Below are 24,953 nucleotides of genomic sequence, written 5' to 3' on the forward strand. Positions count from 1 at the left end.
ATCTCCCTGAGCCTCCCTCCTGCCTCCCTTAGCCTCCTTCCTGTCCCCATCCCCCTGTACCCCCCTCAGCCTCCCTCGGCTCCCCACACCCTGGCCCCCTTAACCTTCCCCCACATTCTTCTGCCCCTGCCCCCACATGCCCCTGCACCTCCCTCAGCCGCTCTTATATCCCACATGATCACCTCCAACCCCCTCAGCCTTCCCTCTGCCCCATCCCCATGCCCCCCTCAGCCTTCCCCCTGCCCCCCACACTCCCTGGCCCCCTCAGCCTTCTCCCTGCCCCCCACACCCACTACCCCTGTCAGCGTTCCCCCTGCACACTCTGTCTCCTTCATGCCCATATCCCTCTGTCCCCCTCAGCCTGCCCCCTATCCCTGCCCCCACATCCCCCTGCAACCCGCTCAGCCTTCCCCCCACATCCCCTCACAGTCCCCATGCGCTGTCCAGGCCCTGAACCATGGCCTCAGCCAGTCTGCCTGTGGGCTCGGCTTCAGCCTCCTGGAGCCCAGCGGGAGGTGGCAGCCAGCGTCAGGAGGGCAGCCTGCCTGCCACATGCAGACAGAGCGTGGGGACGGGGCGGCCCTCGTGCAGGCCTCAGCCCCGCTGGCAGCAGTGGGAGATGGCGCCATTTTGATGAAGGGACAATTGGCGCCTTTGGCCACATTTCCATGGGACAGGTGAGAAGCCCCCACAATCCCGAGTCACAATCAGAGCGCGAGGGTGGCCGTGCTGCTGCCCCTGTTGTGCATGGGGTCGGCCCAGCACGCCCAGCTGATGGGGGTGATCCTGTCACGGAGTGTGGGGGGATGCAGGGTCCTGCACCCCCAGCTTCCTGCGATTCACCATTACTCTCAGCCAGCGAGTAAAGCAGAAGGTTTATTTAGACGACAGGAACACAGTTCAAGACAGGTCCCGCAGGCACAGAAAACAGGACCCCCCTCAGTTAGGTCCATCTTGGGGTCCTCGGGCACCCCAGCCCCCTTGGGAGGTCAGAGCCCTGTCTGCCTCCCAGCCATTCCACCAGCCAGCTCCTGAAACTCTCCCTTCAGCGACCCCTCCCACAGCCTTTGTTCAGTTTCCTGGGCAAAGGTGTCACCTGGCCTCTAACCCCTTCCTGGGTTCTCATGTTACATGCTCAGGTATTCTCCGGTCAGTCTCCCATCCCCCAATGCAGACTATCCTAGCCACACTCCCCTGTCAGCATTCAAAGACCACAGTAAGAACAGTCCCAGTTCGTCACAGATGCGTAGCCAGGAAAATGATCAGGAACGGTCAGCATGGATTCACGAAGGGGAAGTCATGCCTGACTAACCTAATTGCCTTCTATGATGAGATAACTGGCTCTGTGGATGAGGGGAAAGCAGTGGATGTGTTATTCCTTGACTTTAGCAAAGCTTTTGATACGGTCTCCCACAGTATTCTTGCCACCAAGTTAAAGAAGTATGGGCTGGATGAATGGACTGTAAGGTGGATAGAAAGCTGGCTAGATCGTCGGGATCAATGGGTAGTGATCAATGGCTCCATGTCTAGTTGGCAGCCGGTTTCAAGCGGAGTGCCCCAAGGATCGGTCCTGGGGCCGGTTTTGTTTAATATCTTTATTAATGATCTGGAGGATGGTGTGGACTGCACTCTCAGCAAGTTTGCGGATAACACTAAACTAGGAGGCGTGGTAAATACACTAGAGGGTAGGGATCGGATACAGAGGGACCTAGACAAATTAGAGGATTGGGCCAAAAAAAACCTGATGAGGTTCAACAAGGACAAGTGCAGAGTCCTGCACTTAGGACGGAAGAATCCCATGCACTGCTACAGACTAGGGACCGAAAGGCTAGGTAGCAGTTCTGCAGAAAAGGACCTAGGGGTCACAGTGGACAAGAAGCTGGATATGAGTCAACAGTGTGCTCTTGTTGCCAAGAAGGCTAACGGCATTTTGGGCTGTATAAGTAGGGGCATTGCCAGCAGATCGAGGAACGTGATCGTTCCCCTTTATTCGACATTGGTGAGGCCTCATCTGGAGTACTGTGTCCAGTTTTGGGCCCCACACTACAAGAAGGATGTGGAAAAATTGGAAAGAGTCCAACGGAGGGCAACAAAAATGATTAGGGGTCTGGAGCACATGACTTATGAGGAGAGGCTGAGGGAACTGGGATTGTTTAGTCTCCAGAAGAGAAGAATGAGGGGAGATTTGATAGCAGCCTTCAACTACCTGAAGGAGGGTTTCAAAGAGGATGGAGCTCGGCTGTTCTCAGTGGTGGCAGATGACAGAACAAGGAGCAATGGTCTCAAGTTGCAGTGGGGGAGGTCCAGGTTGGATATTAGGAAAAACTATTTCACTAGGAGGGTGGTGAAATACTGGAATGCGTTACCTAGGGAGGTGGTGGAGTCTCCTTCCTTGGAGGTTTTTAAGGCCCGGCTTGACAAAGCCTTGGCTGGGATGATTTAGTTGGGAATTGGTCCTGCTTTGAGCAGGGGGTTGGACTAGATGACCTCTTGAGGTCCCTTCCAACCCTGATATTCTATGATTCTATGAATCAGCCAGAATCCACTGGAAGCTGCTTTACCAGTTTGTTGGGGCAGCCAGACTTATGGGGCCGGCTGCAGCTGGCATTCGGGGTGTGCGTGTGGGGGGGAGAAGGTAGCATGAATTGCATGTGGGAGATTCATTCGTTGTTTGTGTGACAGCACAAACTCCCCCTCATCCCAAAACCTGGTCCCCAAATGAGCAGACTGGAGCACATCACACTAAGCAAACTGGTGCCACGTGCAACAAAATAAACAGGTCCCATCTCGTGTCCTTTGTTGCACATTTCGATGGCGTGTGCCAGGTGCTGGCAGGTTGCAGGGTCGAGAAGCGTGCATGCGGGTGAACCGCCTGGGTGCTCTTTTCCAGAACTAAACGGACGTGGAGCTGTTCCCTCTAATGCACCAGTTCCTGCCCCCTGTATCCCAGCCAGAGAGCTGGGACACAGAGAGCAGCTGCCTTGACAGTCGCTGAATGAATCCAGTTTGATCCTCTTCCCTGTGGGACAGATGCAGCAGCAGCGCAGTCTCACTCCAGCCCATCCCACTCAGGTATCTCCTCACCCGGCCGTGACCTGTCGGGACAATGGCAGGAGCGGGGGTTCAGTCTCTGTAACCTCACGTGCTAAGCAGGGGTTAGTGATACCAAATGGAACTGAAAGTCCGAGGGGGATGGGGAGAGGGGTTCCCACCGGGTGTGTGGGTTTGGTGAAAGGCGCCTACAAAACATTGGGTCTGCCCAGTGCTTAAAGACAGAGCTGACTGGACTCAGCTGGAAGTCCTGGTTTCTTCTCAGTGATCCCTCGAGCTGAAAACACTGTGAAGCCGGTTTGCGTGGGCACCATAGAGCTGGTGCTGTGGTGAAAGACAGTACAGGGGGGAGCAGCAGCGAGGTTTCCCCTAGCCAGGGAAGTCACTAAGAGCTGGACTCACTCCGGGCTGGAGGCCCCTCACAGCATGGCATCGCAGCTCCAGGCAGAGACGGCAGCATGGAGCAGCAGCGGTGCAGAGCAGAGGCAGAGGCATCCCTGGCCCACCCCTTCTCTCCCTGGGGCAGGAGGCGAACCCCCCCCCCCCCCCCCGAACGCCCCCTGAACTCTCAAACTCTGCTGAGCTGGGCCCGTAAACCGGGTAAGAGGACAGCAGAGGGAAAATGGGAGGGGTGTGCCAAAGGGACATTCGTCCATTGGACTCTCTCATCCCAAGCTGGGAAACTGAGGCAAGGGGCTACTGCCCAATGGATTGTAGAGCGGGCGTTTCACTCACAGTTCACATACTGCTGAGTCACTCTTGTGGTGGTTTCCCCAGTTCATGCTGCGTTTCTTTCTCCTCTAAATAAAAGTTCTCGTGTGTTAGACTCAGACTCAGTGCTCGCGACGGGGGAAAAGCTGCCTGTTAGGGGCGTGCTGGTCAGTTTCCCAGATTTCTGGGAGGGACGCTCCAGCTGGTTCTGCTTTGCAATGCTAAGAGGAACCCCGAGATCCTGATTCTCGTCCTTGTCAGTGCCAATACCACCTGGCACAAGCGTTACACCCCCATTGCGTTCTGCACAACCCCCGTTCCTGCCATCTCCTCTGGCTTGATCCTCTCCATTTAGTGCGTCCTTCGTCTGGAAGGCCGATGATAGGGTAATGCCGCAGAGTCCCACTGAGAAATTAAATCCCTGGCTCACACCTGCCCGACTTCAGAAACGTTGGCATTCTCGGGGAGGAGGGAGGGAGCCCAAGAAATCTGGTATCTGCGGTAAATAAAGGATGGGCAGACGTTCCGGAGGGGGCTCCCTCCCTGCCCTCAGGCCAGGCTTGAGGCCAGCAGTTGAGAAAGCAAGATAAGCTGGGTGTGGAGTGGCGTTTTCCCCATAAATGCATGGAGCCCCGGCTCTGGTTTCTGATGTGGAAGTGGGACGCTTCAGGGTGCTAACTCGTCCGCTCACCTGCAGCCTCGGGATGGGTGAGTTTTATTGAAATGCCCAGTATTTCACACAGCCTGGAGATGTAGGGCCAGAGCCTGGTGGTGGGCACCAGAGCCCCAGGCGGTGTGGGCACGTGGGGGAGGTGCAGTGGCAGGGTATGCTATGTGGCCCCTGTGGGACACCATGTGCCCTGAGTACCCGGGCACAGGAAGGAACGTGCCCAGACAGACGCAGTAACTACCGCATAGAGAGGGGCAGCCTGCACTCCTCTCAGTGCCGCCCCTCAGCCCGGGCAGGTGCACAATGGGGAGGGGAGCCCTGGTGCATCCTCTGCTTTCCCGACCCTGCCTGGCCGAGGCACAAGGGATGGGGGCGCAGTGAGGTACATGCTGCTTTTCCTTTGAAACGGAGCAGCATTTCCCCCCGCAAGTGCATGCTGCAGCATGAGCCTGGCTAGCTAGGAGTCTGGCAGTGCCTCCTGGTGGGTAAAGAGTGCCCCCAGGGCCATGGGGTACCAGGAGCCTGGCAGGGATCCCCTGCCCAGTGCTCTGCTGGACCCTAGGCAGGAATCCTCCCTCCCTGCCCCAGGTACCTTTGGGCATTGGGGCCAAAGTACTTTAGAACACAAAGGAACTAGCATAAACCATGTTTTAAAAATGGGGAAACTGAGGTATGGTGCAGTGTAATGAGTTTTCCAAGGTCACAGGTCGAACTCAGGCCCTCTTTGTCTTAGACTATTAGAGTGTGTGAACGGCTGCTAGCTGGCAGCGTCCCCACTCCTCTGGGGCGTCAGGAGAAGGGGAGGCGTGTTTTCAAGGATGAGTGACTCCAGATTGTTATTTCACTTCAGTTCCAAACATTGTAGTTCTGGCTTGTCAGACTCACTGAAATCCTTCTCCTTTAAAGCTTTAACCCTTTGCCTGCCATGGGGTTACGCCTCTCTCCTCCCTCTCACAAGGATACCTGAGATTGCTGGCAGCGTGTCACAGTTACTTGGGCTGTGACATTGTTTGAAGAATTTGGGGTCCAGGCAGCTCCAAAAAGAAGGTGTTTCCAATGCAATCTGTCTGTGGATCATGTCTGCAGGGCCGGCTTTAGCGCCAAGAGGGCCCCGCGCTGCAGCTCTCCGCCCCTCCCCCAGCTCACTTCCCCCTCCTCCCCTCCCCTGAAGGCTCCGCCCCCTTCCCTGCTTATTCGCGGGAAGTCTGAAAAGAAGCAGGGGTGGGCCGGCAGCACAAGATAAGCTGGGGTGGTGGGGGCGCGAGAAGGGCTCCGGGGAGGCGTGGCCCGTTCCCGCAGGCCCAGCGGCTCTGGCCCGGCTTGGCTCCAGGCCGGCCCCCGCAGCTCGGGTCGGCTCCGGCCCGGCCCGGTCCTGGCGGCGCGGCTCCCACAGCGCGGCTCGGGTCTCCCCGTCCCCCCCGCGGTGTGGCGCGGCTCGGGTCTCCCCCCGTCCCTCCCCCCCTCCCCCGCGGCGCGGCGTGGCTAGGGTTTCCCCCCGTCCCCCCCGCAGCACGGCTCGGGTCTCTCCCCGTCCCCCCCCGCGGCGCGGCTCGATTCCTGGGGGCGGGGCTTGCAGCAAGCCCCGCCCCCAGGAATCGGGCCCCGCTCTTGCTAAAGCCAGCCCTGCATGTCTGGGCAAAGTGTTTCCATTGCAGCAGTGTTTCGGTGTGTCGTTTACACGGTGTTCTCTCTCTCTCTCTCTAATTCATTTGCATGTTTGTATCACGGTCACTTGTGGGAAGTATCAGAGGGGTAGCCGTGTTAGTCTGAATCTGTAAAAAGTAACAGAGGGTCCTGTGGCACCTTTAAGACTAACAGTATAAGTCACTTGTGGGGTTAGTTGTGGACTTTCTAACTTTGCAACACCACATGAATACAATGATGGCTGACAGAATGCACTTTGACACACACACACACACCCTGCCCGGCCCACCCCACCCCACAAAAAGCTGCCATTTTGCAACTGTCATGGGCCGGCAGCAGCTATAATCAAACTTGGGACCTCTGGAGCTTCACACGTGAGCCTCTGCTGTAGGGTTCTCAACCTATTTACCATTGGGGGCTGCATATGCCGTGCTCTGCGTTATGTGGGCTGTAGCTACACAAGATGTAATACCAGGGCCGTGATAGATATACCTGGGGGCGGAGGGAGGGGGTGAATGAGCCAGTTTCTGTCCAAGAGTCTGGATTGCTCTGGGCTGCTGATCCCGGCAAGGTCATTGTGAATCCCTGTGCTGAGTGCTGAAGGTGGCCTGGGAAAAGCATGTGTGGGGAGGGGGAGGGGTGTCTATGTTAATCCCGGCTGAAATAAATGGCCATGCCCTTGCTAGGGCAGCGCTTACAGTGCACCCCTCAGCGACCCGGCTCCATTTTGAACTCTTTTTGGCCAGGACTGTGGCCCCTGGCGACTCTGCCCACTTTAAGCCTGGCCTGAGCTGGGCCTACAGAACAGCTGCAGTGTCAGCAGCGTGTCCCGCTCTGGGCTGCTGGGCTGCAGTGCAGGGGGCAGCATGCCTGGCGTGGGGCACACAGCAGCTCTGTGCCCTGGGCCCCTCTCACCTGGCGCTCATCTGAGGGGGGCAGAGCCCTGCCGGAGGCTGCCCAGCTGCTGTCTCTGTGTGGGTGAGCGGGCACTGCCCTCTGGCTGGTGGTAGTGACTGTGGACGGGGGGAGCTGGGACAAAGGGGGTTGCTCCGAGCAGCACTCCCCTTGCAGCGGTGCAGTGCGGGGAGAGAGGAGGCAGCTCCTTCCCCACCACAGGGAGCGCTCCAGCCGGCCCTGACCTGCCCGGGACCCGGGAGCCAGGCAATCGGACCCGCAATCTTTGAATGGTTTTTACCATGCAGCTGGGTCCCTGCTGTGTGCTAATCAGGCTGGCTGCAGAGATGGAGACAGTGGCCGGGCCGGGGGAGAGGTGAATGGTGGGCTTCACCCCGTCTCCAGAGACTTGGGCCCACCCCCCCCATGCTGACCCCCTTTGAATATCCAGCCATGTCCTGCGGTGCCTACCTGGGAGCTGAGCTCTTCTGAAAATCTGGCCCAGTAGTTGAGCCCTCTGAAAACTCTGGCCTTAGCGTCTAAGGGTAACATTTTCAAGAGTGGCTAAGTCACTTAAGTGCCTAAATCCCAGTGACTTCTAGTGGGATTTAGGCACTTGTGAAACTCTCTCCTGGTCTCATGTCCAGCGGTTTCTGTCCCCTGCAGGGTTCCAGTCCAGCTCTCTCGTGTTTCTGTCTGTGCTGTCCATGATGGCGCTCCTTTGCGTAGCCCCCGTGCAGGGCAACGGGGCCCTGGCCCACAAGAAGGTCGAGAGGGGTGAGTAGAGAACCCGTCGGAGGGCTTCTATCATCTGCCATATCCGAGATCAGGGCATCGTGGGCCTGATTCTGCTCCTCTCCCCCATGCCGGGGTCACCCCTAGATCCACTTATCCACTGAATGCACCTTCCAGCCCTCCCGCCAGCGCTGGGCCCAAAGAAACGCTGAGTTCTCCGAAGGGATCGTAAGGCCGGCCTGCGCTAGTGAGCCCACTACTCCCATTCGCAGGCCTCCAGCGCCTGGGAATGGGCCAGCCGGGGTGGGGGAGGTGCTGCTCGACTGGCTGTTTGCTTTACACAGCTTCGTTATCCCTTTCTCCGGTAACGGCTGCCAAGCCGCCAGCAGTGACTGAAGAGCGCTGGTGCCAACCGCAGGGCAGCGTGTGGGAACCAGGCACCCCCCCCCCAAATTGGCTGGGAGTTCTACCCTTCAATCTCACCAACTCCTATACTGGGGCTAGCCCCGGCTAACAGCTGGGGATCTCTCGCTCATGCCTAGAAGCCTTGCGCCCAGAATCCAGGTAGCAGGGAGAGCCAGTTCCTCCTTGTCAGGGGTTTTCATTCCCTTCTCCCCACACCTCCAGCGGCTCTGGGAGCTGCTCAGGGGCTTGCCCAGGCAGGTTAGGGGCCGAACCAGCTCCAGAGGTGGCCCTGAGCCCCTGCCCCCGCAGTGCTCAGCAGCTCCTCCCCCTCGGCTCAGCTATGGGGGAGGGGCACACAGGGGGATTGTCTGGGGGGTAGGGGAGCTGGGGGGGCTCAGGCTCGAGGGAGGACCCTGGGGAAGGGAGGGGCAGTATAACCACAGTGCTCTCATTCTACCAGGATAGTTCGGGACAATTTCCGCCCCAAAGACAAGCCCCTCAATAGGATGTCTGGAATTTTCAAAGGCGCCACAGGGAGTTGGGTGCCTAAATCCCACTGAATTCCAATCACAGTCGGGTGTCAAACTCCCTTAGGCTCTTTGAAAACTCCCATTTAAATTGTCACCGATGGGTTTCATAATTAACATTTGCTGAGATGGATCTGGCAGCGTCTCCCCCACCCTCCCCAAACGATTTCTTCAGCAGTACGGACTCAGGAAGGATACAGAGCCTTGGTTTACACTTGATTCATCTCCTCAAGGTTTCTTCAAAACCAGCAGAGCAAGAAACTATTCTTATTTTATTTTATTGGTAAAATGAAAGTGTAAGATCTGGAGCGGGATTCTGTGGCCAGGAATGGCCGGGGCGGATTCTGTGGCTGTAGTATTGTGAAATACACAGGACCTGCCTCTAAAACCCAGCCTCCAGTTACCCCAGGCTGATTTGATCGAACTAGCTAGCGCTCACTCCCCCCCCCACCTGCCCCCTTAACCTGATGTTCGTGGCATTTCAGGGTTCCCCAAAGACTGCAGCAACATTCCCAGGGACAGCCCCAGCGGGGTCCATGTCATCCAGCCGGCAGGCTCTCCCCCTTGAGTGGTGTGGTGTGACATGGACACCGAAGGCAAAGGCTGGACCGTTGTCCAAAGAAATTCTCACAACACAGAGATCACCTGGAAGGAGTCCTGGAGCACCTACAAGTATGGCTTTGGGAACGTGCAGCGGGATTACTGGCCGGGCAATGAGTACCTGTCCCTGCTCACGCGGCAGAACACCTACAAGGTCCGCTTTGTGGTGGAGGACAAATCCAACAACACCTGCTACACAGAGTATGACATCTTCAGTGTCGAGGATGAGCCGAGCGGGTACCCGCTGAGGCTGGGCAGGTACTCTGGGGATGGCAAGGACTATCTCACCACCTACCACTCCGGCCTGGGGGGCATACACGACAACATGAAGTTCAGCACGACTGACAAGGATCAGGACCAGACCAGTGGGAATTGCGCAAGTAGCTATGGAGGCTAGTGGTACGACAAGTGTCAGAACGTCCTGCTCAATGGGAAAGGCTACATCTACTGGGCAGGGTTCTGTAAGAGTGGGGATTGCAAGTCTTCCCTCATCCTGGTTAAGCCAACAGACGTGTGCTGGGTCCGGAAGGAGGAGCCCATCCTCCTTGGGAGCCCGCGCCGCTGAGAAGGGGAGACAATATTAGATCAGACACGGAGCACCATCCCCCACCTAATCAGTGCAGTCCCTGCCATGCCTCCACTCTGCTCACTCCCTTCCTGTTGGCTTCTACATGGTAAATCCCCTGGAATAAATGCTGAGAGCCGACCCCGCCAGTGCGTTCGAATGACACAAAGAGTGTGATTGGTGTGTATAACTGGAGCCCCGCTTCCACTCTGCCTCGCTGGAAGCCATGTCACTCACTACAACTTTAGACCCACATTTACCTCTGCTTCTCCCAGCCCTGCCACTGCCCCTTGGCATTAGTGATCAATGAATCATGACACTGGATTTCTAGCAACTGTAATTGAGCATTTAAATGGGGGATGACTCAAAGCCAGGACTTTACATCTGAATCCTGCATGTATTAGCAGTGGTGAGTTCGGGTTCAAAAACCTGGCCTCTGTGTTTTTAATAAATATGGTTATTACATGAGAAAACATTGCAACAGTAATTAATTGCTGATAAACCACTGAGATTAGATAGACGTGCAACGAAACCACACAATAAAGATATTGGTGTCCCTCTTCAACCCAAGGGGCTAGTCAAAGTTTGGGGCCCTGGGGATGTTCCAGTGGGGAGCAGAAATTGGCAATGGAGTCTGGTAATTTTTTGATGTCTTGTTTATTTACAAGGAACATACATAGTTCTGCTTCTCCAAACACAGCAGGAACCAACAGCAGGGATTAGCCTCCCTGCTCTCAGCTCCAAGCCTCTTTAGCCAGCACCTGGCCCAAAAGCTCTCTATGCTCCTCCCAAGATGTAGTCCTGGCTGGTCCACTGGCAGGGGTGAAGATGCGGGGGAATGTGAAGGGGCGTTGCCCCCCCAAAAACTGCATCTTTCCATTCCCCTCCTGACCATGGCCCTTCAGTGCATCCCCAGGACACAAGGCCCTGTCCAATTGGCCTTCCTGACAGAGCCTGCATGGAGAGCGTGCGTAGGGGGGAGTTTGGGGGGCAGGTTTGGAAAGAGGGATTTTTTCAGGGGGAGGGAAGCTGGGAGCCCTACCGGTGCTGAATTTCCGTAGTGCAGAGGTTCAGCTGGGACAGGCGTCCAAACTGTTGGTACTTGTCTCAAGATAAGTAGGATGTGGGGTGTCTGGAAATCTTATCATGGAATATCAGGATTGGAAGGGACCTCAGGAGGTCATCTAGTCCCACCCCCTGCTCAAAGCAGGGCCAATCCCCAGACAGATTTTTGCCCCAGATCCCTAAATGGCTCCCTCAAGGATTCAACTCACAACCCTGGGTTTAGCAGGCCAATGTTCAAACCACTGAGCTATCCCTCTCCCTTTGTAAAGTCAGCCCTTCTCACCAATTACGGACGTATCTGGGGTTTGGCCTTAATGGAAATCCTGGGAGAAAGCCTCATGCTACTGCTGCTTCTGGGTCTGATACAAACCAGGAAATACAGGACCACGGTTAATAAGAGCAGCTCAAAAGATCATTTTCGCTGAGCCCAGCCCTGCACAGATTTCCAGCTTAGGTTTGCATTTTCAGCAAAAGTTCTTGTTAATTATTTTCTCCCAACCCCTTTGTGCCTCCATAATAGCCAGCCACCCCGTCAGTCGCACCCTGGGACGCTCCAGGGACAGGGGTGAGGGATAGAGGAGCAGATACACGACACACCTGTCTTCAGTTCCTTTGGGTGGAAGTTCCTGATTGCATGGATGAATCCCGTTCAGATGGGTGGGTTTCGTGTGTCTGTGGTGAGAACTGGGGCTGTCAGGGCCAGCAGGCAGGTGAGGACAGGGCCGGTGCAACCCATTAGGCAACCTAGTCGGTCGCCTAGGACGCTAACATTTGGGTGGCGGTGACTGTGGCAGCTGGATCTTCGGCCGTGTGATGTTTTTTATATAATCTGGGACCATATAGAACATGGTTGCAACCAAGGTCCGGTAGTGACACCAAATCTTCTATAAAGGGGGTCAAATGAGGTGTCTATGACAAGGTTATGGTTTATTAGTTATGATTATGTTGTCTATATGTGTGTATCAATTTTGTAGTTGAAGTTATGAATATTGGCTCTGTACTGTCTGTATTTCAAACTTATGCTATGCTTCTGGGAAACATCCCAGACAAGTTGGTGTTAGCTCTGCCTGGCCTGCTTGATGGCCCATTAAGGACCATCAGCTATCCAACTGACCCATGGAGAGAAGGCAGTTACGCCTTGTAACTCAGCAAAGTATGCAGGAACATGCCCATGTGACTCCAGATTCCATTTTGCTGTAATTTTCCACAGTAAGAACAAAGAGGTGTTCTTACACCTGGAAAAGACTATAAAAGGGCCGATGCCTCATCTCCATTTTGTCTTCAATCCTGCTTCTTACCTCTGGAGGAACTTTGCTACAAACTGAAGCTCTGAACAAAGGACTGATGACCCACCCCAGCTGGGGATGTTCCAGAGACTTGATTTGAACCTGCAGTTTATTCTATCGCTGCTGCAAGCCTGAACCAAGAACTTTGCCATTACTGTATGTAATTGATTCCATTTAACCAATTCTAACTCTCATCTATATCTTTTTCCTTTTATGAATAAACCTTTAGATTCTAAAGGATTGGCAACAGCTTGATTTGTGGGTAAGATCTAATTTGTCTATTGACCTGGGTCTGGGGCTTGGTCCTTCGGGATCGAGAGAACCTTTTTTTCCCTTTTACTGGGGTATTGGTTTTCATAACCATTTGTCCCCATATCGAGTGGCACTGGTGGTGATACTGGGAAACTGGAGTGTCTAAGGGAATTGCTTGTGTGACTTGTGGTTAGCCAGTGGGGTGAGACCCAAGACTTCACTGTCTGGCTGGTTTGGTTTGCCTTAGAGGTGGAAAACCCCCAGCCTTGGGCTGTAACTGCCCTGTTTGAGCAATTTGTCCTGAATTGGCACTCTCAGTTGGGTCCCACCAGAACCAGCATCGTTACAGGCCGCCCCGGTCGTCGGCAGTATTTCGGGGGCGAGACTTTCCGCCGCCTCTGTCGGGGGTGGCATTTAGGGGACGGGACCTTCCGCCGCCTAGGGCGGCAAAAAAGCTGGCGGCGCTCCTGGGTGAGGAGCAGGAGATGAGCGCACGGGGCAGCTGAAAAGGGATGAGCTGGAGTGAAGCTTGAAACACAAATGCAGGGGCCAAGAATCCCAATTCATCCATCCCGGACAGAGGGAGTCAAATACTCGCTGATGGACAATTGGTTCAGATTCTGGGACTGGTTCCTTGTGCAGCAAGTGAAGTTAACTGCACCTCAGAGCTGTGACAGAGCACTGTATAACCAGTGTCTAGTGACTCTCACCCTGGGCTCTCCCCAGTATAGACTCTTGTTCACACTAGTCGAATGATGTTCAAATGCTGAGAAGGAGCAGGGAAGAGGCACAGAAATGACTTGTGGCCTGGCCAGCACACCTTCGAGCAGGCAACCCGAGGGGCTGCAGCTAGTCAGCTTGACTAAGCAGTTCCGAGGTCTGTCATTAAGGTCTATAGTCACCCAGCAGGAGGAGGTAGCTGCATTTCAGGTTTTTGCTCTAGCAGACAAAGGTTTAAGGAGAGCTGGCAAAGCTGATGTTAGAAACATTGACACTGGAAATCCATGTAAGTGTAGAAGAGTGACGGAACCAATCGTGCGGGGACGTGGGAATTCACTCTCACCTGGCCTCTGGGGATGGAGGCAGCACGTGGCTGGCACTTCTCGCTCCTGCCGTACGAGGGGCAGGTGCTGCTACCGACTGCTCCCCCTAACCCCTGTCCTGCTGCGCTCTGGGGATGCTGCCCTGCTGTGGAGCTCTCAGGTGTCTTGAACTGGAATTTGTTTGGAGAGAAACTGCTAAGGAGCCTTATCAGCCCCGAGCAGAGAGTACCTGGGAGCCTGCCTGGGTCGGGTGGGTCTGGTACAGCCTCTCCCCAGATAAGGCTCTTCCCTGGACCTGCCACTCATTGGAATCTGGAACGATTCCCTCCGAGGTAACACCTGGGGCAGCCAGGGCAGGGCAGGGCATGGCCTGCTCCCCTGGAGCGTTAGGGCTTTCAGGATTCAGAGGTGTCAGCGGAGCAGGTTGAACGTTAAAGGAGCGAAGGCAGTTGGGGGGCAGAGGAATTGGGTGCTTTGCCATTGCACTTGATCAGCTCAATTTGAAAATTCTTTCAAAGGAAATCCAGATGTATACATCTGACTGGGGTACATGTACACATATACACACGCATACTCACATGTGCACACACTCATGTGCACATACACGTACACACATACATACGCACATGTACACATACATATATATATACAGACGTACACATACACGCACACATGCTGTTCCTGGAGCGCCCCAGGATGCGACTGACGGGGTGGCTGGCTATTATGGAGGCACAAAGGGGTTGGGAGAAAATAATCAACAAGAACTTTTGCTGAAAATGCAAACCTAAGCTGGAAATCTGTGCAGGGCTGGGCTCAGAGAAAATGATCTTTTGAGCTGCTCTTATTAACCGTGGTCCTGTACTTCCTGGTTTGCGTTGGACCCAGGCAGGAGACTGGGCTGCTCTCAGCTGTAGAAGCCATTGGAATGAGCCAGGTCGGAATGAGCCAGGCCTTCAGAGCCTTCTGCCACCAATCGCCCCAGCAGTCACTGATCCACACCAAACCACGTCCTTCCAGTCAGGCAGTTTCATATGCACACGTCAAACCCTTGGTTTGCCACTCAGACACCACGGTGATGGGCACAGTAAGGACCGAGAGACGCTAAACAGGCAGACAGACAAGGAAATAGTGGCCCTGCCTACAGGTGTGTGTGTGGTGCAAACGGATGAACACCAGTTGCTGGCTGAAGGCACAACCTTAATTCCTGCATCTCCTGTCTGTCAGCTATCGTTCGCTTGGCAGCCTGAGCTCCGATTTCTAACACAGCATTTTGCTCTGGCCTATTGTGGTTCTCATGTCCGGGGGCGCCTTGGCCCCTGGTATCAGGAGCGGTGCTAAGGAGGCTGCTTTTCAAAGGTCCTTAAGTAGGGTTGTCAACTTTCTACTTGCACAAAACCAAACGCCCTTGACCCAACCCCTTTCATGCCCTTCCCCAAGGCTCCACCCCCACTCACTCCAGCCCAGCCCAGCTCCCTAAGTCGCTCACTCTCACACCCTCACTCACTTTCACTGGGCTGGGGCTGGGGGTTGGAGTGCAGGGAGGGGTGAGGGCTCCGGTGGGGATGTGGGCTCTGGGATTGGGCTGGAGATTAGGGGTTTGGGATGCCAGAGGGGGATCCGGGCTGGGGCAGAGGGTTGGGGTGCGGACTCTAGGAGGGAGTTTGGGTGCAGGAGGGGGCTCAGGGCTGGGGTAGGGGATTGGGGTGTGGGTGGGGGTGTGGGGTCTGGGAGGGATTAGGGTTCAGGAGGGGGTTCCGACCTGGGGCAGGGTTTCTGGGTGCGAGCTCCGGCCAGGCGGCGCTTACCTCAGCCAGCTCCTGGTCAATGGCACACCGGTGCTAATGCAGGCTCCTGACCCCTGGTCTCCCTCCGCTGGCAGGCTCTGAGCAAGGCCTGCCCAGAGAACATGGATGACAAGCTCTCGATCCTGCTGACAGCACCCCCCAGCACAGACAAACTCCAGCACATCTTGGAGGTGAGCAGAATGGGGAGGTTTTACCTTAGCCCTGGGGACTCCTAGAAAGAAGAGACTGGAAAATCCATGTTTCTATTAGATCCTTCCGACTATGCATTTGTGATATAAACTCACTGGGTGACCTTGGGGTAACTCACTTCCCCCTTACGGCATCAGTCTTCTCCACTATCAAATCTACACTGGGGAAGAAGGACAGAAGCCCCGACAATCACCTTCACCTCTGGGTGTCTGGTCCTGGGAGCCGAAACCAACTGGACTATGTGCCCCATCTCCTAAACTGCCCTGTCTTTCCCTCCTAGGGCCTTGTCCTTAGTGCTCAGCCTGGCCCCTTCCCAGCTTGTCCCTGACCTTTAAAGGACTCTCCAAGCCCCTCCCATGCCTGCTTCCCTTGGGGTCTCTCTCCTGGCTGAGCACAGGCTGCCCTTCTATCTCTCAGCAGGCCTGGGTCCTAGTCACAGGCTGCGTCTTGTCACGTGACCCCCACACTTATTCCCTTCACCCTAGGGAGCTGCATCACCTGGGCCAGGTGCAGTTGAGCTCCAACCCCTTTCCTGGCCATCTCAACCAGGGACAGGTTGAAACTGGTAACCTGTGGGTAACAGTAACAGGTTGCTCCCAAAGGTGCTGAAGACACAATGGAAGAGGAAATCCTTTGGCCTGGATTGAAATTATTCCGACTGAAAGTGAATGAGAGAAAATAGGTCCAGAGTTCTCTTCCTAGCAGCAGAAAATGTAGCGATTGATAGAGGTTCAGGTCAGAAAGGACCATTATGTGCATCTAGTCGCCCCTCCTGTATAACTCAGGGCCTAGAATGTGACCAAGTGGTTCCTTCAGCCAACCATAGCATGGGACTGAGCCAGAGCATGTCTTTTGGAATGACGTACACATGCAGGAGAGCCAGCTGGCTACCAGAAAATCTCTCTTCTGCAGTGACGTGGGGTTAAGGGACACAGGGGAAAAGACATGGAGGCTGTGACTAAACTTAGAACAGCAAGGCCAGGAAAACCAGGGTTAGGTCCCAGGCCTGGCTATCAGATGTGCTGTTTTCTATTCCTGGCTTTGGGACCATGAGCAAGTCTCTGCACCGCTGGGTGCCTCGGTTTCCCCAGCTATCAAATGGAGCTAATCAAGGTTTTATTTGTTCTCCCCATTTTACAGGGTGGGAAACCGAGACACAGTTGGGACCTGTCGACACTACAGGTCTGTCGTGCGTTTGTAATCTGCTGACCCCCACATGTTGTTCAGAGCCTATGGACAACACAGCTCCTAAAGGTACGTTTGTTCTGTGCTTATCCCCTATGTACCAGCAGGGCTGGACAGCATTTCTCACTGTGATGTGGGGAGCAGGTCCTGGGTACTAAGGGTCTGAAGAAGCTCTCAAGGACTAATTTTTAAAAATAATTGTTATCAATGAATTGGGAGAAAACATACAATCACTGCGGATAAGATTGGGGGGGTGACAAAATACAGGCACAGTGGTAATTACTGATGGGGAGAGGGCAGTGATACAGAGCGATCTGGCTCATTCAGCCAGCTGGACCCATTCAAAGAAAACAAGTTTGAGCAGAGCCCAATGCAAGGTCCTATGCGTGGCAACAAGGCACGCCGGCCACACCTCCAGAAGGGGGACGTGTATCCAGGAAAGCAGTGACTCTGAAATGGATTTAGGAGCCAGAGTGGAAAAGCCACTCAACATGAGCTCCCAGTGTGATGCTGTGGTGAACAGGGCTAAAGCCATCATTAGACGAAGGAGCAGAGCCGTGAGTAGGATAGGGAGGTGACACAGCAGCAGTGAGACTGCTATTGGAATACTGCCTCCAGTGTTGATGTCCTCCTTTGAAAAAGATGGTCCTAGAAATTGGAGCTGGGCAGCAAAGAGCCACCAAATGTTCTGAGGGCTGGAGAAAAATGCCTTCTAGTGAGCTATTGAAAGAGCTCAACCTGTTTAGCTTATCAAAAGAAGATTGAAAGGTGACTGCACTGAAGTGTTGAAGTGCCTTAATGGAGAGAAAATATTGGGTATTAAAGGGCTCTTTAATCGAGCAGAGAAAGGCAGAACAAGACTCAATGGCTGGAAGGTGAAAAGAGACAAATTCCTATGACAAATAAGGCACAAATATTCAACAGCGAGGATGATTGAACACAGGAAGAAGCTACCAAGGAAAGTGGTGGATTCTCCATCTCTTGATGTCATTAATAAAGACTAGATGCCTTTCCGGAATGTGTTTGCCCCAAAAGTAGCTATTGTGGTTGACAGGAGGCCTGTGATATGCAGGGGGTCAGATTAGATGCTCTAACTGTCTCTTCTGCCCATAAAGTCTACTCATTTCTGAGAAACCGAGTGTAGCATTGGGAGCAGCTTGTGATGTTTTACTGTCTAGCCGGCTTGCTTCCTAGAATGAACACTCATTGAGCGGGGTGATCCACAGGGAGTAGCTCAAACCTCCAAAGTGTCTGGCCTGTGGCAGGACATTAGCACTGCAGGGGAGGGGTGGGTGTGGCAGTGACATCACAAAGACCTTTTGCACGACCTCAGCCTATTGGCCAAAGGTGTAGGGGAGGTGGTGACCTCACAGAGGGATGCTGACATCAGCCAGGCAGGACAGGGGCGCAGGGCCAGGGAAACCTCAGAGACCCCTGTGGCTTTGCTTCAGCAAGTCTCCTTCTCGAGATCTCTCTTTGAGGTCTGAGAGAGTATTAGGGGTCACGTACGTGAGCACCAGGAGGAACCTCTTTTGAGTTTTCTCCTTTCTTTTTCCTGATTTCACTAGAAAACTGACGTCCCTGTTTAGAAGGTAAGAGCCTCTGAGAGGTTTGGAACCTGTTCAGTCTGATGCATCTGGCGCCATCTGAATTTTAGGCATGGAAAACACTAGCTTAAGGTGGCCAAATTTTATTCCCCACCTGGGATTTTGTCCCTTAGAATCTCTGGGGACATTAAGGTTTGTCCTTTTTGTTTTACCTTTTCCTCCATCCCTCCCTCCTTTCTCTTCATCTCTTACTTCTTTTGTCTGTTCCCCTATTCCCCTCCCACCACCAGGAGGGGTGTATGTGTGTCGTGGGGGTTGCTCTACAACTCCCATTGTGGGAGGTCCACCGAAAAATGTGGGGCTGAAATAGTGCTCAGACAGTGATCCCCAGCGGTGACCTGGGCCATCCTTTGGGCTCTCTCATCCTCCCGCCCCTCGGTCTCTACCCTGATTGGCTGAGCACGGTGTTATTGACAGGGAGGAGACTCAGGTCCCTGTTGTTTTCTTTTAAGACCAAGTAAATAGTCATAACCAGTCATATGTTCGACAAATTTTGCTGCTTCTCTGCAGTTCATTATTTTCTCTACCATTCCAGTTCTCCTAAAATACTAGCTGAATAATTACTATGAACTCTTGCTGGTCTGGAACTCACTTGAGAGCACTTTATTCAGGTCATTCAATGTCTGAAATTCAAGATCCGATGGTTAGTTTGAAAATCAGGGCTCTTGGGTCCTATTCCCAACTCTGCCATGTACTGGCTGTGTGACCTAAGACAAGTCAATTCTCCTTTCTCAGCCTTAGCTTCTCCCTCTTTCAAGTAGGGATAACAATCCGCTCCTACCTACCTCCCGACAGGTGGAGGATGGGGATCTATTGGAGAGTGTCACTAGGAGCAGTGCATAAGATGAGGTGTCCTATCATGTTTACTCAGATCAGATTATGACATAATAGAATGGCTGAAATAGTCTATTTTATTTGTATTTTATTATGTTGCAATTGTTAAGAGCAGCAACTACTTAGCTCAGACTGAAACATCTTATCTAATTTTTGAGATCTAAGTGTCTCCTCTTTGTGTGCGACGAGACAAACACGTACTCCTGTTCTTTTTGTGACACAGAAGATGCTTTTGTTTTGCAACAAAATATTTTTGCAAAGAATTTTCATGCCACTTGATATGATTTCAAGAAAGAAACTGGTTTAGTTTGAATGGGATTTTTGGACAGAAACGGTTTCAATGAAATTTCCCCACCATCTCGATTCCTGGGCTCTATCCCTGTCTTTGGGGGGTTTGCTGTCTGTTAGAACAGGAGTCTGATTTGGATAGGGATAGAGACCTCTTCAATGTTTTTAATGAAGTAAATACTAATGGGAATTGTGTGATCATGGGAGATTTTAACTTCCCAGATATAGACTGGAGGACAAGTGCTAGTAATATAATAGGGCTCAGATTTTCCTAGATGTGATAGCTGATGGATTCCTTCACCAAGTAGTTGAAGAACCAACAAGAGGGGATGCCATTTTAGATTTGGTGTGGGTAGTGAGGATCTCTTAGAAGAAATGGTTGTAGGGGACAGCCTTGGTTTGAGCGATCATGAGCTAATTCAGTTTAAACTAAATGGAAGGGTAAACAAAAATAGATCTGTGACTAGGGTTTTTGATTTCAAAAGGGCTAACTTTAAAAAATTAAGGAAATTAGATAGGGAAGTGGATTGGACTGACGGACTTGTGGATCTAAAGGCGGAGAAGGCCTGGAATTACTTCAAGTCAAAATTGCAGAAACTATCAGAAGCCTGCATCCCAAGAAAGGGGGGAAAATTCATAGGCAGGAGTTGTAGACCAAGTTGGATGAGCAAGCATTTCAGAGAGATGATTAAGAAAAAGCAGAAAGCCTACAAGGAGTGGAAGATGGGAGTGATCAGCAAGGAAAGCTACCTTACTGAGGTCAGAACATGTAGGGATAAAGTGAGAAAGGCCGAAAGCCATGTAGAGTTGGACCTTGCAAAGGGAATTCAAACCAATAGTAAAAGGTTTTATAGCCATATAAATCAGAAGAAAATAAATAAAGAAGAAGTGGGACCACTAAACACTGAGGATGGAGTGGAGGTTAAGGATAATCTAGGCATGGCCCAATGTCTAAACAAATACTTTGCCTCAGTCTTTCAGAGGCTAATGAGGAGCTTAGGGATAATGGTAGGATGACAAATGGGAATGAGGATATGGAGGTAGATATTACCACATCTGAGTTAGAAGCCAAACTCGAACAGCTTAATGGGACTAAATCGAGGGGCCCAGATAATCTTCATCCAAAATATTAAAAGAACTGGCACATGAAATTGCAAACCCATTAGCAAGAATTTTTAATGAATCTGTAAACTCAAGGGTTGTACCGTATGACTGGAGAATTGCTAACATAGTTCCTAGCTTTAAGAAAGGGAAAAAACGTGATCCGGGTAACTACAGGCCTGTTAGTTTGACATATGTAGTATGCAAGGTCTCAGAAAATGTTTTGAAGGAGAAAGTAGTTAAGGACATTGAGGTCAATGGTAATTGGGACAAAATACAACATGGCTTTACAAAAGGTAGATCGTGCCAAACCAACCTGATCTCCTTCTTTGAGAAGGTAACAGATTTTTTAGACAAAGGAAACACAGTGGATCTAATTTACCTCGATTTCAGTAAGGCATTTGATACGGTTCCACATGGGGAATTATTAGCTAAATTGGAAAAGATGAGGATCAATATGAAAATTGAAAGGTGGATAAGGAACTGGTTAAAGGGGAGACTACAATGGGTCGTACTGAAAGGCGAACTGTCAGGCTGGAGGGAGGTTACTAGTGGAATTCTTATATTATGGGAACAAGTAAATAACTTTTCCTTATTCACTTTCTCCACATCACTCATGATTTCATATACCTCTATTATATCCCCCCATAGTCTCCTCTTTTCCAAGCTGAAAAGTCCTAGCCTCTTTAATCTCTCCTCATATGGGACCCCTTCCAAACCTCTAATCATTTTAATTGCCCTTCTCTGAACCTTTTCTAATGCCAGTATATCTTTTTTGAGATGAGAAGACCACATCTGTACACAGTATTCAAGATGTGGGTGTACCATGGATTTATATAAGGGCAATAAGATATTCTCCGTCTCATTCTCTATCCCCTTTTTAATGATTCCTAACATCCTGTTTGCTTTTTTGACTGCCGCTGCACACTGCGTGGAAGTCTTCAGAGAACTATCCACGATGACTCCAAGATCTTTTTCCTGATTCGTTGTAGCTAAATTAGCCCCCATCATATTGTATGTATAGTTGGGGTTATTTTTCCCAATGTGCATTACTTTACGTTGTCCACATTAAATTTTATTTGCCATTTTGTTGCCCAATCACTTAGTTTTGTGAGATCTTTTTGAAGTTCTTCACAGTCTGCTTTGGTCTTAACTATCTTGAACACTTTAGTATCATCTGCAAACTTTGCCACCTCACTTTTTACCCCTTTCTCCAGATCATTTATGAATAAGTTGAATAGCATTGGTCCTAGGACTGACCCTTGGGGAACACCACTAGTTACCCATCTCCATTCTGAAAATTTACCATTTATTCCTACCCTTTGTTCCCTGTCTTTTAACCAGTTCTCAATCCATGAAAGGATCTTCCCTCTTATCCCATGACAACTTAATTTACATAAGACCCTTTGGTGAGGGGCCTTGTCAAATGCTTTCTGGAAATCTAAGTACACTATGTCCACTGGATCCCCCTTGTCCACATGTTTGTTGACCCCTTCAAAGAACTCTAATAGATTAGTAAGACACGATTTCCCTTTACCTAAACTATGTTGACTTTTGCCCTACAATTTATGTTCTTCTATGTGTCTGACAATTTTTTTATTTACAATTGTTTCAACTAATTTTCCCGGTACTGACATTAGACTTACTGGTCCGTAATTGCCGGGATCACCAATAGTGCCATTTTTAAATATTGGCGTTACATTAGCTATCTTCCAGTCACGGATACAGAAGCTGATTTAAAGGACAAGTTACAAACCATAATTAGTAGTTCCGCAATTTCACATCTGAGTTCTTTCAGAACTCTTGGGTGAATGCCATCTGGTCCCAGTGACTTATCAGTTAATTCCAAAACCTCCTCTAGTAACACCGCAATCTGTGACAATTCATGAGATTTGTCACCTACAAATACTGGCTGAGGTTTGGGAATGGCTGGAAGGTGAAAAGAGACAAATTCCTATGACAAATAAGGCACAAATATTCAACAGCGAGGATGATTGACCACAGGAAGAAGCTACCAAGGAAAGTGGTGGATTCTCCGTCTCTTGATGTCATTTAATAAAGACTAGATGCCTTTCTGGAATGTGTTTACCCCAACAGTAGCTATTGTAGTAGACAGGAGGCCTGTGATATGCAGGGGGTCAGATTAGATGCTCTAACTGTCTCTTCTGCCCATAAAGTCTATTCATTTCTGAGAAACCGAGTGTAGTATTGGGAGCAGCTTGTGATGTTTTACTGTCTAGCCGGCTTGCTTCCTAGAATGAACACTCATTGAGCGGGGTGATCCACAGGGAGTAGCTCAAACCTCCAAAGTGTCTGGCCTGCGGCAGAACATTAGCACTGCAGGGGAGGGGTGGGTGTGGCAGTGACATCACAAATGCCTTTTGCAGGACCTCAGCCTATTGGTCAAAGGTGCTGGGGAGGTGATGACCCCACAGAGAGATGTTGACATCAGCCAGGCAGGACAGGGGCGCAGGACCAGGGAAACCTCAGAGTCCCCTGTAGCTTTGCTTCAGCAAGTCTCCTTCTCGAGGTCTCTTTCTTTGAGGACTGAGAGAGTATTTAGGTTCACGTATATGAGCGCCAGGAGGAACCTCTTTTGAGTTTTCTCTTTTGTTTTTCCTGATTTTACTATAAAACAGACGTCCCTGTTTAGAAGGTAAGAGCCTCCGAGAGGTTTGGAACCCGTTCAGTCTGATGCATCTGGCGCCCGCTGAATTCTAGGCATGGAAAACACTAGTTTAAGGTGGTCGAATTTTATTCCCCACCTGGGATTTTGTCCCTTAGAATCACTGGGGACATTAGGGTTTGTCCTTTTTGTTTTACCTTTTCCTCCATCCCTCCCTCCTTTCTCTTCATCTATTACATCTTCTGTCCTTTCCTCTGTTCCCCTCCCACCATCAGGAGGACTCTGTGTGTGTGTCGTGGGGGGTGCTCTGCAATGGGAACAGGGACAATTCTCCAACTTTGGGCAGTCGAGAGCCTGGGTGAGATAAGGGGCGTTAAAGCCCTTTGTGAAGGAGAAAGGAGAGTTTCACGATGTTGAGTACCAAGGAATTCTAAACTTTGCTAAAACATCTAGTCTGCAGAAACCAGAAATGGTCGGGGCCACATTGTAACCATTGTCTTTTTTAAAGCCCTTTGAGGGATGTGAGTCCCACCTTTTTAGGTATCTGGGGTGCTGGGAGGAGAGAAGAGGTTCCTGTCTCCATTTTATGGCCTCAACAAACTAAGTGCTGTGCCCCAGTTCTCGTCAGAGATACCTGAAAAAGTACGTCTTCCCATCCATTAACATACCTGGAAAGATACTCCTTATTAAACAATCAGTTTGTCAGCACCTACAGGACAATTTGGTTCTTAGGACTAGTGAGCATGGACTTGTCAAGAACAAATCATTCCAAACCAATCCTAGCTCCTTCTTTGGCAGGGTTACGGGCCTAGTGGAGGTGGGTAAACAGTAGATGTGATCCATCTTGCTGTTAATAAGGACATTCTCACAAACAAACTAGGGAGATGTGGTCTAGATGCAATTAGTATAATATGTGTGCACAGAGGGTTGCAAGCCCGTACTCCAACAGCCCAGAACCAAACAGCAGGAAGCAGATCATGCAATGAACTCCTGCCAGTGCGTGTAGATTCCATTACATGCACCCCTGTGCGGGGAGGAGGAGCTGCTCTGGCTGGGGCAGGGATGGGGAGGGACCAAACAGGCTGGTTAGTGAGAGGCTGCCTTGACCCCAGACTCACGCCCGCTCCCCGCTCGGTTCCAGGATGGCCAGGCTCCTGAGGATGTTCAAGAAGAAGGCTCTGCAGGTGGCCCCAGAGCCTGAGGGAAGCAGCTGCCATCTTCCCCAGGAGCAGAGCGGCTCCTCCGGCCCCACTGGCGGGGAAGGAGCTCCCGGCCAGGCCAGGAGGTGGAAGTGCCCAGCCTTCTGGCGGAGAAAACCCGCTCCCAGCGCAGGTGCCGAGGTGGGAGAGGCCAGGTCGAAATGGAGCTGGGCCAGGATGCGGCTGGGCAGGCAGGACCCAGCGCAGGAGGGGAGCCAGGCAGGGTGACTCTGGGGCATGTTGTGTGGGCAGCAGCAGCCCCAGGAGCCGAGTCCTGATTCCCAGCAGGAGGCATCGCCCTGCCCGGTCAGTGAGGACCTGCCAGCCTCCCCAGGGCAGGAGGTGGAGGATCCCTGTCCCACCACCAGCAGCTCGGACCGCTCCCCATGGGACAGCACCAGTGCCTGGGACTCGGGCAGCAGCGAGGCCGATGGGCGCCGCTGCTTTGTTCTAGGTGAGGAGTCAGGCTGGGCTCAGAGAGAGGTGAGGGCGGGGCTGTGAACACCCTGGGCCCAGGCCCTCGATCAGTGCTATGGGGGTGGGTCCCCAGCCCAGGGGTCTGGCTTGAGCCACATGAACCCCACTGACACTAGATGCTGCCACTTCGGTCCTTGGTGCTCCAGTTGGGGGGAGGCACCTCCCAGGGAGTCCAGGACAGCGTGGGGGGGTCT

The 24,953-nt window shown here is 52.1% G+C and overlaps 1 protein-coding gene and 1 pseudogene across 4 annotated transcripts; both read left to right on the plus strand.

Moving 5' to 3' along the window:
• Positions 1–24,953, plus strand: part of LOC135974560 (olfactory receptor 6N1-like) — a 157,651-nt pseudogene that overhangs the window by 11,699 nt on the left and 120,999 nt on the right.
• On the plus strand, positions 4,382–12,384 carry LOC135974760 (fibrinogen-like protein 1-like protein). 4 transcript variants are annotated; one of them, XM_065563287.1, is made up of 3 exons: positions 4,382–4,470; positions 7,637–7,747; positions 9,123–12,384. In XM_065563287.1, the coding sequence occupies exon 3, from the start codon at positions 9,221–9,223 to the stop codon at positions 9,632–9,634; it is 414 nt and encodes a 137-aa protein (XP_065419359.1). In that variant the 5' UTR covers positions 4,382–4,470; positions 7,637–7,747; positions 9,123–9,220; the 3' UTR covers positions 9,635–12,384. The 4 variants fall into 4 exon arrangements, with proteins under 4 accessions (XP_065419359.1, XP_065419361.1, XP_065419360.1 ...); XM_065563289.1 differs by lacking the exon at positions 4,382–4,470 and adding an exon at positions 6,368–6,450; XM_065563288.1 differs by lacking the exon at positions 4,382–4,470 and adding an exon at positions 6,390–6,463.

The sequence above is a fragment of the Chrysemys picta genome, chromosome 12 (assembly GCF_011386835.1).
Source record: "Chrysemys picta bellii isolate R12L10 chromosome 12, ASM1138683v2, whole genome shotgun sequence".
In the NCBI taxonomy this organism is placed as follows: domain Eukaryota; kingdom Metazoa; phylum Chordata; order Testudines; family Emydidae; genus Chrysemys; species Chrysemys picta.

Bases quoted from the DNA above. Each gene is read 5' to 3' on its own strand.
- LOC135974760 (XM_065563287.1), top strand. From the start codon at position 9,221: ATGGACACCGAAGGCAAAGGCTGGACCGTTGTCCAAAGAAATTCTCAC.